At 34.9% G+C, this 18252-nt stretch overlaps 2 protein-coding genes across 2 annotated transcripts; both read left to right on the forward strand.

Annotated features, from left to right (window-relative positions):
• Nucleotides 1-5: 5 nt before the first annotated feature.
• On the forward strand, nucleotides 6-3753 carry LOC142643242 (receptor-like protein kinase 7). Its single transcript, XM_075817781.1, has 2 exons — nucleotides 6-2701; nucleotides 3091-3753. Exons 1-2 carry the CDS (start codon nucleotides 139-141, stop codon nucleotides 3510-3512), a joined length of 2985 nt encoding a protein of 994 aa, XP_075673896.1. The 5' UTR covers nucleotides 6-138; the 3' UTR covers nucleotides 3513-3753.
• A 2916-nt stretch (nucleotides 3754-6669) lies between these two features.
• LOC142641963 (proline iminopeptidase) lies at nucleotides 6670-18252 on the forward strand. Its single transcript, XM_075816285.1, has 11 exons — nucleotides 6670-6922; nucleotides 7213-7421; nucleotides 8209-8307; nucleotides 8394-8504; nucleotides 8649-8711; nucleotides 8834-8927; nucleotides 9514-9611; nucleotides 12002-12103; nucleotides 14176-14289; nucleotides 16060-16134; nucleotides 17636-18252. The coding sequence occupies exons 1-11, from the start codon at nucleotides 6778-6780 to the stop codon at nucleotides 17735-17737; spliced, it is 1212 nt and encodes a 403-aa protein (XP_075672400.1). The 5' UTR covers nucleotides 6670-6777; the 3' UTR covers nucleotides 17738-18252.

The following is an 18252-nucleotide window of genomic DNA, read 5'->3' on the forward strand; positions in this document are numbered from 1 at the left end:
AAAAAAAAAAAAAAAAAACTCTCCTAGTCCTTGTATCTTTTGCGTTTCCACATTCCTCTTACTACAACACTGACTCACAGTCACAGACCAAACCAAAATCACCACCACCACCTCGATCTTTTTGCATTCATTCTGGCCATGTTATCCAACCAATTTTTCCAGCTGAGGCCGGTTTTATTGCTTCTCTTTCTATGCTTTCTCAGCCTGATATCATTCTCCAAATCCAGTGAGCTTAACTCACTTCTTCAATTCAAGTCTGCTGTCCAGAACCCAGATACCAATCATGTTTTCAGTTCGTGGACACAAGCTAATTCCTTATGCAATTTCAATGGGATTGCATGCAACTCCAATGGACTTGTCAGAGAAATCAATCTTCCCCAACAAAATCTACATGGGATTCTTCCATTTGATTCAATATGCTCGCTTCAGTCTCTTGAGAAACTCTCTCTGGGGTCCAATTTTTTGTACGGTACCATCACTGAGGACTTGAAGAATTGTACTAGTTTGCAACACTTGGACCTGGGTGTGAATAAATTTTCTGGAAAAGTCCCTGACTTGTCTCCTTTGAGCAAACTAGAGTTCTTGAATTTGAACAACAGCGGGTTTTCTGGGCCATTTCCATGGAGATCATTGGAAAATCTTACGACTCTCACTTTCTTAAGCCTTGGTGACAATTTCTTTGAACCAAGTACTTTTCCTGTGGAAGTCTTTAAGCTTGAGAAATTGTACTGGCTTTACCTCTCAAACTGCAGCCTTACAGGACAAATTCCAGAAGGTCTTGGAAACCTCACTCAGCTCATAAATCTTGAGCTTTCTTGTAACCAATTGACTGGTGAAATCCCAGGTGATATTGGAAAACTCAAGAACCTTTGGCAACTTGAGCTTTACTCAAATTCATTGACAGGGAAGCTCCCAGTTGGATTTGGAAATCTTACTAGTCTTGTGAACCTTGATATGAGTCGTAATAACCTCCAAGGCAATATTTCTGAGGTGGGATTCTTAACAAACATTGTTTCTATACAACTCTTTATGAACCAGTTCACAGGGGAGATACCTGAAGAGATCGGGGAGCTCAAGAACCTCAGTAATCTTTCACTCTACAGGAACAAGTTCACTGGTCCTTTACCTCAAAAGCTTGGCTCTTTGGGGGGCATTTTTTACATTGATGTTGCAGAGAATTTTTTGACGGGTCCTATACCTCCTGATATGTGCAAGAATGGTATAATGGATGCTCTGATTGTGATGCAGAACAAGTTCACTGGTGGAATCCCAGAAAGCTATGCTAATTGCATGTCTTTGAGACGTGTAAGAGTAAATAACAATTCTCTTTCGGGTGTTGTTCCGGCTGGGATATGGAGCTTGCCGAACTTATCCACATTTGATCTTTCTATGAATCAATTTGAAGGTCCTGTGGCATCTAATGTAGGTAATGCTAAATCTCTTGCACAATTATTTCTAAATAACAATCGCTTCTCTGGTGAATTACCGTTGACAATTTCCGAAGCTTCATCATTAGTATCAATAAAGCTGAGTTCAAATCAATTTTCGGGTCAAATTCCTGAAACAATTGGTGGATTGAAGAAACTTGGCAGTATTTATTTAGATGAAAACATGTTCTCTGGTTATATACCGGACTCATTAGGCTCATGTGTTTCCCTCAGTGAAATAAACCTGTCTGGCAATAAACTTTCAGGCAACATTCCAGCAAGTCTTGGACATTTGCCTAATCTCAATTCCTTAAACTTGTCCAATAACAAACTTTCTGGTGAAATTCCTACCAGTTTGTCATCACTAACATTAAGCCTTCTTGACCTATCAAACAACCAGTTGGTTGGCCATATTCCCGACTCTCTATCCATCCTAGCCTTCAGTACCAGCTTTAATGGAAATCCAGGCTTATGTAGTCAGAATTTAAAGAATTTCCAGCCATGTTCATCAGGGTCCAGCCCACGGAGCCAACACGGGACAATGGTATCCGGTTTAATTGCTGGAGCTGTGATTCTGCTTCTTGCACTAGTGTGTTGCCTAGGTGTCAAGCTAAGACGTAAAAATCTTGATAGCCCATTGAAGCCTAATTCTTGGGATATGAAGCCTTATCACATACTTACCTTCACAGAGAAAGAGATCATTGATGGCATCAAAAAGGAGAATCAGATTGGTAAAGGAGGGTCAGGGAATGTTTACAGGGTTGAATTAACTGATGGTAAAGAACTTGCTGTAAAGCACATTTGGATATCAGATTCGGGTGACCGGAAAAACTGGCAAAGCAGCTCGGCTATGCTAACAAAAAGGAATATCCGGTCTGCTGAATATGAGGCCGAGGTGGCCACATTGAGCTCTGTGAGGCACATCAATGTGGTGAAGCTATTCTGTAGTATCACAAGTGAGGACAGTAATCTTCTGGTATATGAGTACTTGCCCAATGGGAGCTTGTGGGATCGGCTGCACAATTGTAGTAGGAAGATGGAGATGGGATGGGAAGTGAGGTATGAGATTGCATTGGGGGCTGCTAGAGGATTGGAGTATCTTCATCATGGATGTGATAGACCGGTGATACACCGTGATGTGAAATCCAGCAACATTTTGCTGGATGGGGATTGGAAGCCAAAGATTGCTGATTTTGGGTTAGCTAAGATTGTGCAGACTACTGGAGGGGACTGGACCCATGTCATTGCTGGGACACTTGGATACATGGCTCCTGGTAAGTTTCTTCTCTCCTTTGTTGCATTTTCCCAATAATCAGAAGAGAATGAAAAAGGAAAATATACAAATGCTCATTGCTCAAGAAACAAGCTAATTTTTTAGGGAAAGGTAGTTTTTTTTAAAAGATACTAGTCTCTCAAGCAGTGTGTCCATTTTTCTTTGCCTCTTTTTCTTTGTGATTAATACCAAAGTCTAGCTAGCTCTTCTATAGTCCTTTACTTTTTTAATTCTTGTATCATGAACTCCTAGTGGCTTGAAAACTTATTTGGATCAAAGTTAAGATGACTAATAGGATATGAGATTTCCAAAAACACATTAGCTCTAGCATTGGCCAAATTGCTGTTCATATGAAAACTGATTGTTTTTCTTCTTATTTTGGTGGTGAAGAATATGCATACACATACAAGGTAAATGAGAAGAGTGATGTCTACAGCTTTGGAGTAGTCCTATTGGAGCTGGTCATGGGAAAGAGGCCGATTGAGCCTGAGTTTGGAGAAAACAAGGACATAGTCTACTGGGTACGCAGCAAAATCAGTAATAAAGAGAGTGCGCTTGACTTAGTAGACTCAACCATCTCAGAAGCCCTCAAGGAAGATGCAATCAAGGTGATGAGAATAGCAGTCCACTGCACATCAAAACTTCCAAGTCTAAGGCCCTCCATGAGAATGGTAGTTCAGATGCTGGAAGAGGCTGAGCCTTGTAAACTTACCAACATTATTGTCAACAAAGAATGCCAAAACAGTTCAAATGAGAGCCTGAAGAATACTGGCAAGATTGGAGCACTTGAATTTGAAAGTAAAATTTACTGACACCCAGGCCTTGGAGCAATGGTCCAGTACATTGGAAATCATCTTGTTAGAGTCCAAATAGATTTATGAGCTTAAACTAGGTAAGAAAGTCATAGCAAAAAGGGAAATTATCCATTTTGATCTCTGCTCGTAAGGGACAGGGATACATATTTTCAATGTATTTTATATGCAATTGTCATCCTCACATTAAGCAAGTTACATCATGAAAGTTTTTTTTTTCTGCTTCTACTTCATTCAAAAAGTTCATAATTTGTCAACCAGAATCACTTGCTTGTACAAACAATGTTTGGCATAAAATTATAGAGTATATAATATAGATTAGATTAATAAAAGACAAAAGGTGGTTATAAGAGAGGCTGGAGCAATAAGTATCCTATTATCTTGTCCCTATATTCCTCCTACCTACATTGACTTTAATACTTTAATGCAGTCACTTCGTAATAATTTTTCTTTTATTATCATGCCAAGGAACAAAATTGATTTTTGATGTTGACGGGTTTAAACTCTAAATTTTTTATTTAATAGTAAAATCTTTACCAATTGAGTTAATTCTATCCACAATTTAATGAGAACTTGAGACTCACTAAACTAATCCCTTCGCATTGTTTAAAATATATAGATAAGCTTTAGTAAATGAATTGAACTCTAGGATGTAGTAGTAAAATCTAAAATGGACGCTAACAGATACTACAAGCAACATGGAAGACCTTTATGTAAGCACTAAGCACGAATCTGGTGCATCTTAGCTTTAAAATGTTGTATATGGTAAGTTACTGAATTATATTGCACGCTAACTGTGACTACAAGCACTACGATGACGATGAAAATTTTTAGTGTAGTCTGAATGTAAAGAATATCAGATATGATCCATGGGTGACATGCATGGATTGATTCACAAAACATATAGAAGTCCGATTTTAGGGTGATATGGATAGATTAAAGAAACCTTAGAAATATACGGCAGGCATGTTATATATAATCATCACCTAATTGTTATTCTTTTTTTCATTTAGTTTTGTAAATTTTAATTTTCTTAGTACAGCTTGGAAATGTCTATGTTGAGGGGGAAAAATACAAAACAGGAAATATCTGCTTTGAATTGCCACCTAGCTTTTATTTATTTATTTATTTATTTTTGCAATTTTGATTTTCCTAATATAACTGTAACGACCCAAGGAAACGTACTAGCCACATCTGTGCTGTACCTCAAAAGAACTAGTCACTATTGAGACTCCTTGCAGTTGTTAATAAAGCCCAGATTTACCCAGTAAATACCCGATGTGGGATTCATCACACATCCACATACATCACACAATCAATCAAATTGGGGCATCACAATCTCCTCCACTTAAATTCCTAACGTTCTCGTTAAAATTGGGGCATCACAATCTCCTCCACTTAAATTCCTAACGTTCTCGTTAGGGCCCACTTTGTGGGGTAGTGTCTCCGAGCCCACACGGGGTTACCAGGTCGGCTCTGATACTATATGTAATGACCCAAGGAAAAGCATTAACTACATCTGCACTATACCTCAAAAGGACTAGTCACTATTGAGACTTCTTGCAGTTGTTAATAAAGCCCAGATCTACCCAGTAAATACCCGATGTGGGACTCATCACACATCCACACACATCACACAATCAATCAAATTGGAGCATCACAATAACTATATAAGGTATTCATGGGTTTTGAGAAAGAGAGGCATGAACCTAATTTGTTGCCAAAAAGGATGCACCAAGAACAATGGAAATTAGAAAGAATCTTTAGGATCAGTCCGAACCGAATGGCATATAGACGCAACATGGGAGGGGATCATATCCCAAAAAAATCAACAACCCTTTTTTTAGATGAAAAAAAAAAATCAACAAGTTTATAATGCTAATTGAGTTCTTAACAAGCCTCCTATTTCACTAAGAGCCTAATTGATTTCTTTTCCCTTTCAATTTGACACAATACAAATTTCTTCCATATAAAGGAATTGAGAATTGAATCTATTAAAATAATTCGATGCAAACTATAGTTCACGGTTTATGTCAAAAGAAATAATTGTCATTCATGTAATTGCTAATTAACTTCATATGGAAAAAAAAAGAAGCCTACTTTATGAGAAGGAAATTTATAGAATGCTTTAAAATTACCACAAATGTGCATTACTCACTCTCATATGAATTGTGAGTCCTACTATGAATTTAATTAATAAGATCTAGTAGTATGTGAGTGAGAAAAATATGCATTTTTAGCAATTATGAAATATTCTATAATTACTTAAGGCCAAATGATACCAAAAAAGGTACAAGCCATTTTTTAAAATGGACAAAAGTATATCTATCCAACCAATGCACATCTTATTTTACAAATAAAATATCATATTCCTATAACAAATATATATATATATATATATATATATATATATATATATATATATATATATATATATATATTACACTTGTTCATCAATAGAATAATTCCAAAAAATCCATATAAATCATTAGAGGTGTCCATGGGCAAGTTGGATTTGGGTTTGGGGTAAAACCAACGATCAACCCAATGCAATTGGTTTATAAGATGCTAGAACCACTATCGATTGTAAATATACAAGTTGTTTGCCGATTTGATGAGCTTATATTGTTTGTTGGATCGGTCAAACCCACGTTGCACTAGCGATCTCATTGTTGCCTACTCGAATTGTTGGGGCATGGGGGTTGTGATCCAGTGGAGATCTCGTAATCGTCAAAGGGCAATGGTGAGTGGTGCAATCTAATTATAATGACGAAGCCCAAACCTAGTGAGAGCAATTGAGTGAGGCAGCAATTCGTTAATTGAGTGTGAGAAAAAGAGTGAGAATTGAGAAGTTGAGAGAGAGAGAGAGAGAGAGTGTATGTGTGTGCGCACTATTTATCAATCAAATCAATTTTATGTTTAGAAAAGTAAAAAAAACAATTTGTATGTAAATAATCACAACCCTTTTTATACTCCTATAAATCATGCATGTTAGAAAATAAATAAAAATATTTTGATAAAAATAAAATAAGATTAATAATAATAATAATAATGACATGAAATGGAATTATTCATAGAAGGAACATTATAGGTATCTTCTCGAAAAACATAATTATTATAGATAAGATAGTGAATAATATAATACATAGAAACGGCCACAGATAGATAGACACAAAAAAACGCAAGTCTGCTATTGGGCACCGAATCCATATTTTCAGCTACATTTGTGAATTGGGTACCCTACTTTTAGCAGTAGCAATGAACAATGAATTCATTAGGGCTCTTTATTCCAACTAACACCACCACCATTGGCATTGCCATAAATACAACATATACTCCCTCTTCACTCTCCCATCTTCAACTCCTCCACTCTCCCATTCCTTTATTTTCCAACAACTTCACCTCCTCAGGTCACTCTTTTTCTCTGAGTGTGTTCAATTTTTTTGGTTTTTTTTTTCTATGCATGATTTTTAATTAAAAGAATTATCTTGATTTAGTTCATCTCAATTTCTTCTTTGATTACTGTTTTCTGTTCTTAATTAATCAATACCTGTTAGAAAAGTATCTATCTTTATATACACACATAGGCACACATGTATCTATGAGGCATCATGGTTTTCAAAATTTGTTTTTTGTTTGTTTTTTTTTTTTTCAAATGGGTTTGCTGGAAAGGGATAGAATTCAATTTGGTTCTGTGCAGGAAGGAAGAAATTGGTGCTACGTGCGCAGAATCTTGGATATAAGAGTGACTGTGACCATCAGCTAATTGATTTGATGGAGTCTGAGAAGGAGGTTGTGGAGTTAAACAGAAACCTCTACCCAAATATTGAGCCGTATAGTACTGGTTTTTTGAAGGTTTCTGATATTCACACAATCTATTGGGAGCAATCTGGAAACCCCAGTGGGCATGTGAGTGGCAATTGCCAATATGGGTCCTTTTTTTTCTTTACTTGTCTGATTTCACAATTAGTTTATGCATATTGGATAATTTAATATTTGTCTTGAAAAAGTTTCATCCAAACCAGTCTGTAGGAACCTCCTTTGACTCATTTTATGACAATTCAAAATGATTATTCACCAGTACTTTTAGTCAGGTGAGGTGATCCATTTAAGTCTTTTAAACAAGTTGCATGACCATTAGGATTAGATAGGTTATGTGACTAAAGGCATGTATGGATGGTCAAGTTTCGCCTAAACTAGTTTGGAGGAAAATTTATCCGTATTTATCAGACATATGTACATTCCCAAATGCTTAATAAAATATATTATCTATCTGATATATAGAGATATGCGGCTTTCTGTGTGTTCAAATTTTTGTGATGAATATCATGTGTTTCAACGGAAAATGCCAGTTGGCCAGCTGGTAGAGTGTATTGGTTGTACTATCACAATACTTGTGGCTGAAAAATTCAAGGAAAGGACTATCTTTGGTCTTTGAAGGGGACCATAATTGGGAATTTTGTTTCTCTTAACATGAGTTCCATCTATGGCACCGTTTAGAATAAATATTATTGTGAATGTTTGACCTTTATTGTTAGCACTTATTTAGCAAGCTTGTACAAGGAGTATTGTCTCAAAGAGCTTCATTGTCTAGCTTGTATCTCTCTACATTTCTATGCTGATTTTTTTTTTTTTACCTATCAAAAGAAATAAAGAAAAACTTTTGGTTAATCTTCTTGTGAACCTTATCTTGCAGCCAGTTGTCTTTCTTCATGGGGGCCCAGGAGGAGGAACCACGCCGAGTAATCGAAGATTCTTTGATCCTGAGTTTTACCGGATCATTCTATTTGATCAGGTTATTTTGTGAATTTCTATTCTAAATTATTTGCTCCATTGCATTTGAAGTCATGTTTTAATCAAGAAATATATACTTTCTTTCAGAGAGGATCAGGACAAAGTACACCTCATGCTTGCTTGGAAGAAAACACGACACAGCACCTTGTTGATGATATTGAAAAGCTAAGAGAACACTTGGAAATTCCTGAATGGCAGGTCAATATTTCACATCTGGTTTTTAACCTAAAAGAATTTTTTTTTTAATTTTTAGTGTTTGTAACTGTTTGGGACAAAGCTTGGTTGTTGTTGCTGTAGGTGGTGGTGGTTGTAACTATGGATAACATTATTATTGTTATGCAGGTGTTTGGTGGGTCATGGGGAAGTACACTAGCTCTTGCATACAGCCAAGCACACCCTGACAAGGTGTGCAAGCTTGTTTCATTGACCATTATTTCTTTTGTTGAAATTGGTAATATGCCATCTGTAATTAAGAAATTTCTTCCCTTTATGTACACATTTTGACAATCTCTGTATTTCTTTATCAGGTCACTGGCATTGTCCTTAGAGGGATCTTTCTTGTACGAAAGAAAGAGATTGATTGGTTTTATGAGGGTGGTGCTGCTGCCATATACCCTGATGGTATGTTTATTTATTTATTTTTATTTTTAATAATAATTCTTTGCTGGTCTACTAGATTTATTGCGATTGTGTGGTATAAGCAATATAAGTTTCCTGTCAGATCTTTTCTTGAAAGTATATGTGAGCTTTAGGATTCAATCCATCCTAAGTTTATGCATTTAAAATTAAAAATGTCATCAACACATCTATGGAATTACTTTCATGCATTTGGAAAAATCCTTCACATTAGTTGTAATAACTTTGCTCGTATTTGGTTATTCTTTTAAACAATACAAAAAATTGATATTTGCAAAACCTTCCAATTATAAGATATTACATAATATTTGTATGAGGTTTGGCTAATGACTATGAGGCATACTAAATCATCCTGTTTTAAAAATGATAAACCATGAGGGAGTTTTTAATTTGCTTATGAACTATACCGGGTAGTTTCATGAAAACCAATTTTGATTTGACTTTTTTTTAAGCGGGTATGGGAGGTTTTTGTTTTTTAATGAATTGATTTGATGTTTTTCTTTTTGCTGGTTAAACTATTGAGAAAATTTTTAATTGGTTGAATGCTTCTGTATTTTGTCTCAATGTACAGCTTGGGAGCCATTTAGAGATCTCATTCCAGAAAATGAGAGGGAAAGCTTCATTCATGCCTACAAAAAGAGATTAAACTCTGATGATGTGGAAACACAAGTAAGAGTTGCCTTTTACTTAATTGAAAATTTTATCTTTAAAGATTTATTAGCTGTGAGATCTGTGTTCTATCTCTCAGACCCCAAGAATCTATCAAATATTGGTTTGCTGGGAATGGAAGTTTCAGAATTATCTAAAATTACAATAGAGGCAGGTCCTGCCCAGTGAGTGAGGCATGTATTGAGGCTTGGTTGGACACATGAAATTTGATATTTGCTATTGTTGTGTCTATTGAGACCTTGAGCTTCCTTTAATTATCTATTTGGAGGCTTGTGCCGCATTGCTTGATGTCGTGTATTTGGCAAGAACTGAATGCTAGAAGTTTTGAGGGATGTGACCAATCTATGCTTGAGCTTAAGTCTTTTTCCTTTCAAACTCTCCTACAATGGAGTTTGGTTCTGCCTTTTGTTTCTTGTTTTGTTCTACCTGTTTTACTTGATCTTTGTAATTTTGGTTTCTGACTTTTCCCCCTTTAGTACATTTCCAGTGTACTTGATTGGCTATGATATTTAATACAATTTTAGGTTTCCTATAAAAAAAAAAATTATTTATTTAGAAAATTTATCTTTTTTACCTATATGTAAAAGTATGTAGCTTTGAAGGTTTCTGCAAGATGGAAAATATTTTTAAACTCCTAGGCTATTTAGGTTATGTTTGATTGAAAATATAGGGAGATTAGAAAAGTGGGAGGAAAAAAAAATTGTTTTTCCTTTGTGTTTGGTAAGAGCAATGGAAAAGTGGAGGGATAGACTATTATGCCCTTATTGTATTTTGAAATACTGGGGTAATGGGGATACTTTTGTAATTTTATTTTTCATGGCCATTTTCTTCCTGATTTGGAAGGAACAAAATTGGTGGGCCTGGGAAAATTCCAACCATCCCCATTTTCTTTCCTCCACCTTTTCACCCCAATCAAATAATGTAAAATCATAATTTCCTCTTTCTTCTTTTTCTTTCCCCATTTTCCATCCCCTCCCTTTTTAACCAAACCAAACATAGCATGAAGTTGATCCTATCTTGCAGTTATGAACTTATGATTGTGAACCTGTTACACATGTGGCTTCAATAAGGAATTATAATTGATAACCTTTCCTAGCTCAATAAGTTTGAGATATGTTGCAAAGTAGGATCAAACTCGGTGACAATTCATATTACATCCAATAATCTTTTCTAATTTCATGATATAATATGCCCTTCCCCAAATATGATTGTAATGGGTTGGGCATGCTGTACATTCTCTATGTACTTCTGTCTTAAAATGAAGTTATTAATTATTTTCAATTAGTAATAACGTATTAAACACGAAAATAATTAATTATGAAAAATGATTGGAATGTGATTCTGTTGTATTATGTTGGCATAATTGTTGAATCCTAGACACTGAATCCTAGATGTAAAAGTAGTCTTAGCTACCTTGCCTTCAATGAACCAACAAACTGTAAACCACTAATTATATATTTTTATGTTGTTTTGGTTGAATGGACCTTAAAATAACAGTGAATATAAAACATGTGTAACCAATTATTTATTTATTTTTTTAAAAAATTACTAACTTGCAACAGAAACAATTCAATGAAGAGCTAATGAACTGCCTTGAAACTGAAGAAAGCACACCTAGTACTGTTTTCCTATAAAAATTGAATTGCGATTAAACTATGTGGATAAGCCTAAATAGCTAAAGTAAAGATCTGTGTGGAATTCCTGAACACTTTTGATTCTGCTGTTGCATATATATGAACTGGACTCTGGAGCAAATCTTTTAAATGAACATTATTTTAACCCAACTATGTGATGGCCTACAGACTACAGCGGATACATTTTGGCCTCACTAGATAAATGCCGAAAATTATGGCCAGAACTAAAAATTAAACTAATATTCATTTTTGCACAATTACTTGAAGATCTTATCTGTTTGATGGGGAAACAAAAACAAGAAAAATATGCAACTCATGTTAATGATGTTAGATAAGGTATGTCAGATTGTTACATATTATCTTCAAAGGCCTCCCTCCTTCAAATATTTGAATTAAATATTGTGTGTGTGACACACGTGGGATAAACATATCTAGCATATGTTCTGAAGGTAGAACCTTTATTTTTATATACATTGAAAGTCAATTAAAAGATCCTCTTTATAACAAGGTAGCACTCTCTATGTGCAGCATTCTAAGTGGGGTAGTCTCAAACTCTTCCTGGTTTGAGTTTCCATAGGCCTAAATGCTACAAAAGAGTGTGTGTCTGTTTATTGTGGAGGAAATAGGTCTTCCCATGCACCTATAAAAAAAAGTCTTCACATGCATTGCATTTTTTTATTGAATGGTTGCGATTCTGTCTTGGCTGTTATATTTGAAAAATCATATAGCTCTCTTAACCCTTTCCTATTCTCTTAGTATGCAGCTGCTAGAGCTTGGACCAAATGGGAAATGATGACAGCCCATCTGCTCCCAAATGAAGAGAACATCAAGAGAGGTGATGATGATAAATTTTCATTGGTAAGTTGATTCAATGATAATTATTGTGTCTTTTATATTGTTCTTTGCAAACAGAAAAAGGGCAAATGCCAATTTTGGTTCTTAAAGTTTGGCCCATTTTTTGAATTTGGTCCTAAAGTTACAAAGTAGCATGTTTACAAGATAATCCATGTTGTTCCTTAAAATTTGACCCATTTTCCAATTTGGTCTCTAGAGTTTCAAAATTTTGTAAAATGATTGCCTTCATTTGATTTATTTTTGGTATTTTCCTGACATTTTTGCCATGGAATAGAGAATTAACGAGTTCAAGTTTAGCAAGTAGATTTTTTTTTTAAACAATTCCACGTGACAATAATGAGCTGTCATAATGGCCATTTGATACTTTTAGACCACATTCACCTTTATTTTATTATAAATGTGCTTGTACACATGATTTACTAGCGTCCAGAAGGGCTTCTACACTTGGGAAAGTATCAGAAGCAACCAAGTATGTGAATAAATCGTTCCTCAACATCAGTGGCATGGGATGATAATTATTCCGATGTAGTTAAAAGAATAATTTTGATGCTGGTATCAGATCATCCAATCCTCCTTTCAGGTTTGAGAATATGTGGCTCCAAGCCCCAGGATTTATTGATTAGGTGAGGGAGTGTTTGGAACAACTATATTGTAGTAGGAACAACTAGTTTCAGTCTAGTGAGAAGCTACTTACATTAGAGATTTTAGACCCATCTGATAGGGAGTTTGTATGAAATATTGGCAAAGGAACTAGACAACATATTATGAAGGTATTGGTAATCTACATTATATTCACAAAATTCTTTTGTGGAAGGTAGATAATAGATTCAGATTTAATAGCAAAGGAAGTCCTGGATAGCAAAGTTCATAGTGGATCCAATGGATCATTTGTAAGCTGGACATAGAGAATGCTTATGATCCTGTCAATTGGGATAGTCTCCTTTATTTACAGCAGAAATCTGAGTTTGGAGAGAAATTTGGGACTTGGATCAAAATGTGTATTTCTTCATTCATATTTTCAGTTCTCATTAATGGCAGCCCTGCAGTTTTTTTTTTTTTAGTTGAGAATTTGAGAGGGGTATAGCAGGGGACCCCCAAACCTCTCTTTTCTTCATCCTAATTATGGAGTTGCTTAGTAAGATGATCGATTGGTCAGTAGAGGAAGGTTTTCTGATGGGGTTTATAGTCAAGGGGAGTAATGGAAAAGCCTGGACTCCATGTCCTTTGTTTTTTGCAATTATCAAAACAAAACAAAAAATTGCCTTTGTTTTTGCAGATGATGCGATTCTCTTTGTGGGGTAGCAATGGAGCAAATAAGAATGTTGAGAGAAAATAAGAAAGGGATAATATTAAAAAAAAAAAAAGTTAAAAGGAGTGCAAAATATTCATTTTAGTAGACATGACACTTAGCTGGAAATTAAATTCATAAAACAGTTTCAGGTATTGAAAAAGTTAAGAAACAGCTTGATGATGCTCAAGTCTTGCCGCAAATCTATGGAATAGCTTTGTGAGGAAAGTTTCATACTTAAGCTTGTTGAAAGTATGGCATTTTCTTCTTTATATAGTTTCTTTTCTTATCAACAATGCATCCAGTTCTTTTTGTTCCTTTGTTTTTTACCTCATTTTTGCTGTTCTCACTTCCTTCTTTTTTATTTCTCTATCATTTTAAAAAAGACCATATAAGTATCCTCTAAAGTAAAAGTAAAGGGTTTACAGTGGGAGATAGTTCCTTGATAGTAATTTAAAACTTCTCTCACTTGTGTCTCCTTTTAATCTGCTGTCATTTAGAACAGGCGCAAGAAGAAAATTGAAATTTCAAACCACCAAAGACTCTGTATATTACCACAAGAAACCTAAAATTCTATTGGGTTTTCCACATATGGGTTATGAGTGGCATGGGTGCAAGATGAATAGTATGCAACTAAGTCTTGTAAATAATTGCCTGTAGTACTGAGGATCAGACAGGTCCATGCCATTTGCATCTTAGTTCATATCTTCTGTGCTGTGGATATTTGAATAATTGAAATTATGCTTTTGTTAATGAGAAGTGTTTTTTTTTTTTCTAAATTTTCCAGGCATTTGCAAGAATTGAAAATCATTACTTCGTGAACCGGGGTTTCTTTCCTTCAGATTCATTCCTGTTAGATAATGTCGATAAGATAAGGCATATTAACACTACTATTGTACAGGTAAATGTTTTGATTATCACCCATACATTGTGATCATGCTATTTAGTAACTATTGAAGCAAGAGTAATCTACTTGGAAGGATGATACATGCGTAATGTTTATTGATGTGATATTAGACATGTGTCATGTGCTGGAGAAGTGTTTGATTACCACCTCCTTAGTAGTGTATTTCTTGTGAAGCTTCTAGGTTGAATCTCTGAGAAGCCCTAATGTTTAGAAAAATGATTTAATTAACATATGACTTTTACTTATATATAAGGTTGTCTACCATCCAGCTCTCCCAAACCTTGCAAAGGTGGAAGTGTTGTGCATTGACTATGACCTCTTTTATTATTTTCACTTATATCTTACGTCACACTTTTAAGATAGTTGAATCTCCATTCTCATAATTGTTTTCATTAGTATGATATAAGTAGTCACTAAGTAAATCTATTAATTTTGTATTACATATATATTTTTATAAGTATTTTGGTTAATTCTTATCATAATGTGTGTAGTAATATATTTTTTTCTAAGGTTTTATCATTTATTTCATGATTTTTTTTCCCTGTACATGGATTTTGTCTATCACTCGATAGTAATTTATACAAGGTTTTGAATTTCATATCTCAACTTTACAAGGGTGCATTTATGTCATGATCTAGATAAGTGCTTATTTTATACATGTGCCGATCTAGATAAGTGCTTATTGGATGGTAATTGGAAGAACGTTCATAAGTATGTGTTTAAGAATTTCTGAAAATTGGGTTGATCTAAGCACATCAGTATATTAACTTCTATAAACAGATGGATTTTATAAGAATGTCTGTGAATTGGGGACAATGCACCCCTCTTGGACATCAAGGAAGGTTATATCAAGGACATCAACTTAACAAAGCTCTAAACCCAACTAATTGGGTCAGCTAAAAAGATCTGTATGCTGTGACACAGATACTATATAATTAAATATGGGTCTTAGAAGCTATGATTGTGTCAAGTGGTATTTTCTCTATGCGGCAATGGCCAAGTGGCTATCCTTAATTAAAAATTTGGGTAAATTATATAATTCCCCTGTAGTTTGGGGTTATTTCAAATTAAACCATAAATTTTAAAAAGAAAAGTTTAAAACCATTACTTTTCTTAAATCATTTCAATTCATGCTTTTCCTAAGTCTATATTAACTAAAAGCAATAGAAACTCACATAAAATGTAGCTAAAATCTATCCAAACACAAAAAAATCCTTCCTTGTGAAATTATAAGACCTCTAGTATACTATATGAGAATTTTGAAATTATATAATAATTATAATTTATTTACTTTTTGTTATCAAAACATTCACAGTAAAGAACAATAAGTTATTTATCTGCACGCAAACACAAACACACCCTCACACACCCACAGCCCTGTAGATGTAGCCTCTTATTTTCTGACAGTACGATTTAAACCTAAGACCTACTCACCTACCACAACGACAACTACTCTTTGCCACCACAGCCACCTAATCAATATACTCTTCTTGTTTCTTCTCTCTCAAGCAATAGTGGACCGTATTTTTGGGGGAACCTGCCTACACTCCCTAACATCCTCTGTTATTATGTGCTTGCAATTTGATTGAAATTTGCAGAGTTTTGTTGTAAAGAGTACTCTGAGAATTGTTGATATTGCAATGTAGCAATATCTGTATCTCATGTGCTATCATGTAAGTTGCTTGAGATATGCCTTCTGAGGATTCAGTAGAATTCAAAGTTTGATGCCAAATGGAAGGAGGTTTTCACTCTTTAATTTTGCAGGGAAGATATGATGTTTGCTGTCCAATGATGTCAGCATGGGATCTCCATAAAGTATGGCCAGAGGCAGATTTTAAGGTAAGAAAACTGCTCAAGACCATTTATCTTGCTTGATACCAGTTTCTTTATCCTCTATTGCAAAGAGCACTGGTCTTTGATGTTTGGACAATCTGGTCAGGTTCTACTTGTTTTCTACAATTTGAAGAGATAAGGTAGACTTTTTGTCAATCTGACTAAGCAGTTGATGTAGGCAGACTGCCCTGGCATGTCAGCAAGTTTTTAAAATGTCAGTATATGATAGGGAAACATGTCTTGCATGTGTTGCATAATGGTGGCCCTTAATTTGCCTGTAGATAATCTTGTGGTGTCATTATGTTGTTTCAGACAGTGCAGTTACAGAATAGAAATGCAACATAGCAAAAGTGCAAATCAAATGCCCTTAGCGTGTTACTTAAAAAGTTTCTTTTGTCATCTGGTCGCATCATAAATTTCTTTTCCTCGATCGTAGTAAAGACATCATGTTGTATTTGTCTTATAAGGAGCAATTCTTAAAAGCAATTAGTGGACTCGTTTAACATTTTGACTAACCCTTGTGCTTAAAAACAGCAAAGGATTCTAATAAGTTTGGCTTTAGCACAGGCTTAGTACTTTTCTATCCATTTGTTAAGCATATAGAGATTTTCCTTCCCCAAATAGATAGGGTGCTCTCTTTTATGGGCCAACCCAAATTTTTTTGGAGTTTCCAAAAAAGAAAGCATCCATCCATTTAAATTCACCTATTACCTTTAAATTTGAGATCACATTTTCTCAAAATTTAACCCACCTTCTTAGCCTGCTTAAGGGCATTTTAGGAAGATTCTGTTGTTTACTTTGTTTCATTAAAATGCATTTTGTAAATGCCTGTCTATTTTCAGATGAGGGAGTAAGACTTTGGCGGTGTATGATGTTATCTGATTATGTTATAATTTAGCTTGTGTGTGATAAAACCAGAAAGTTTCTCTCCAAGTATATGTGGCAATTGAGATCATCGATATCTTTAAGACCTAATTGTTATGAGGATGCAGAATATTAAATAACTTCTCAAATGATGCAGTAATTCTATGCCATTGCTAAAGAACTAGTGCACATATTAAGGTGTGGATAAGCAGTTCATAGCCAACATATCTTCAAGGAACCAACCGTCAACCTAAAATTATGGGAAATTTTCCCTTCATTCCAAGTGTTATTATGTGTATAAACTGGAATGAGGTTGCAGAAAGACACATCATGGCTTTGAACTAAGGCCGTGGTTCTACATAAGTTAAGTATGCTTGATGGAAAATCCAAATTTTCATTAAAAAATTTCTTTTATCTTTTTTCCTTTCTATTTAGTATTGTTTTCCTCTCATATCCAAGTATGAAAAGTAGGGAAAACTGTTCAGAATTCTTCATTTGCAGATACCCTGATTAACTCAGGGAATGGAGCTGTTGTTAGTTAACATTTAATTACTTGCTGTCAATGTTTCATATTTGCCCTTGGAGTTCTGAATCCCCACCCCCCATAAGTAAGCAACTTAATAATGTGCATCACTGTCAACAGGTTGTCCCAGATGCTGGACATTCTGCTAATGAACCAGGAATAGCTGCTGAACTTGTGGCTGCAAATGAGAGGCTGAAAAACATCATCAAGAATGGACTTTGAAAGGACTTGCACATGAGAAATGAGCTTCTTGTTTGATGTTCCTAGATCATCATCTAGGGGAAATAAGGTTTTAAGTAATTGAAGCTAGTTAAGAGGAATATAATGTATGTTGGGTTTACTGTGTTTTGAGTTTATGTTTAAGATTGTTTATTGGCATTGACACTGCTTCACTGGAATGAAGACCTTGCTAGTCCACAGAGCAATGGTTTGCCCATCCCACCTGCCTTATTTCGAAACTTGCAATTTGTGGTTCCATACACTGCAGGAATGTGCAGGGGCTAATTTTATTTGAAATTATTCCTCAGCAGCAGCCTAGGTGAGCACAAGAAATGGTCATTTGACTGATGGACTCGAGGTGATCTCTTGAAGATGATAATGCATTAATATTTAGCCTTTGGTAGAATTGTGTATTGCAAAATGGGGATTAAGGTAGTGTGTTTGGAGTCTTTGGACAGTACCAAAGTTACAGATATGGAAATTATTTATCTTGGAATAAAGTTTTATGTTCATATGAA

The sequence above is a fragment of the Castanea sativa genome, chromosome 7, assembly GCF_040712315.1.
Source record: "Castanea sativa cultivar Marrone di Chiusa Pesio chromosome 7, ASM4071231v1".
Lineage (NCBI taxonomy): Eukaryota > Viridiplantae > Streptophyta > Magnoliopsida > Fagales > Fagaceae > Castanea > Castanea sativa.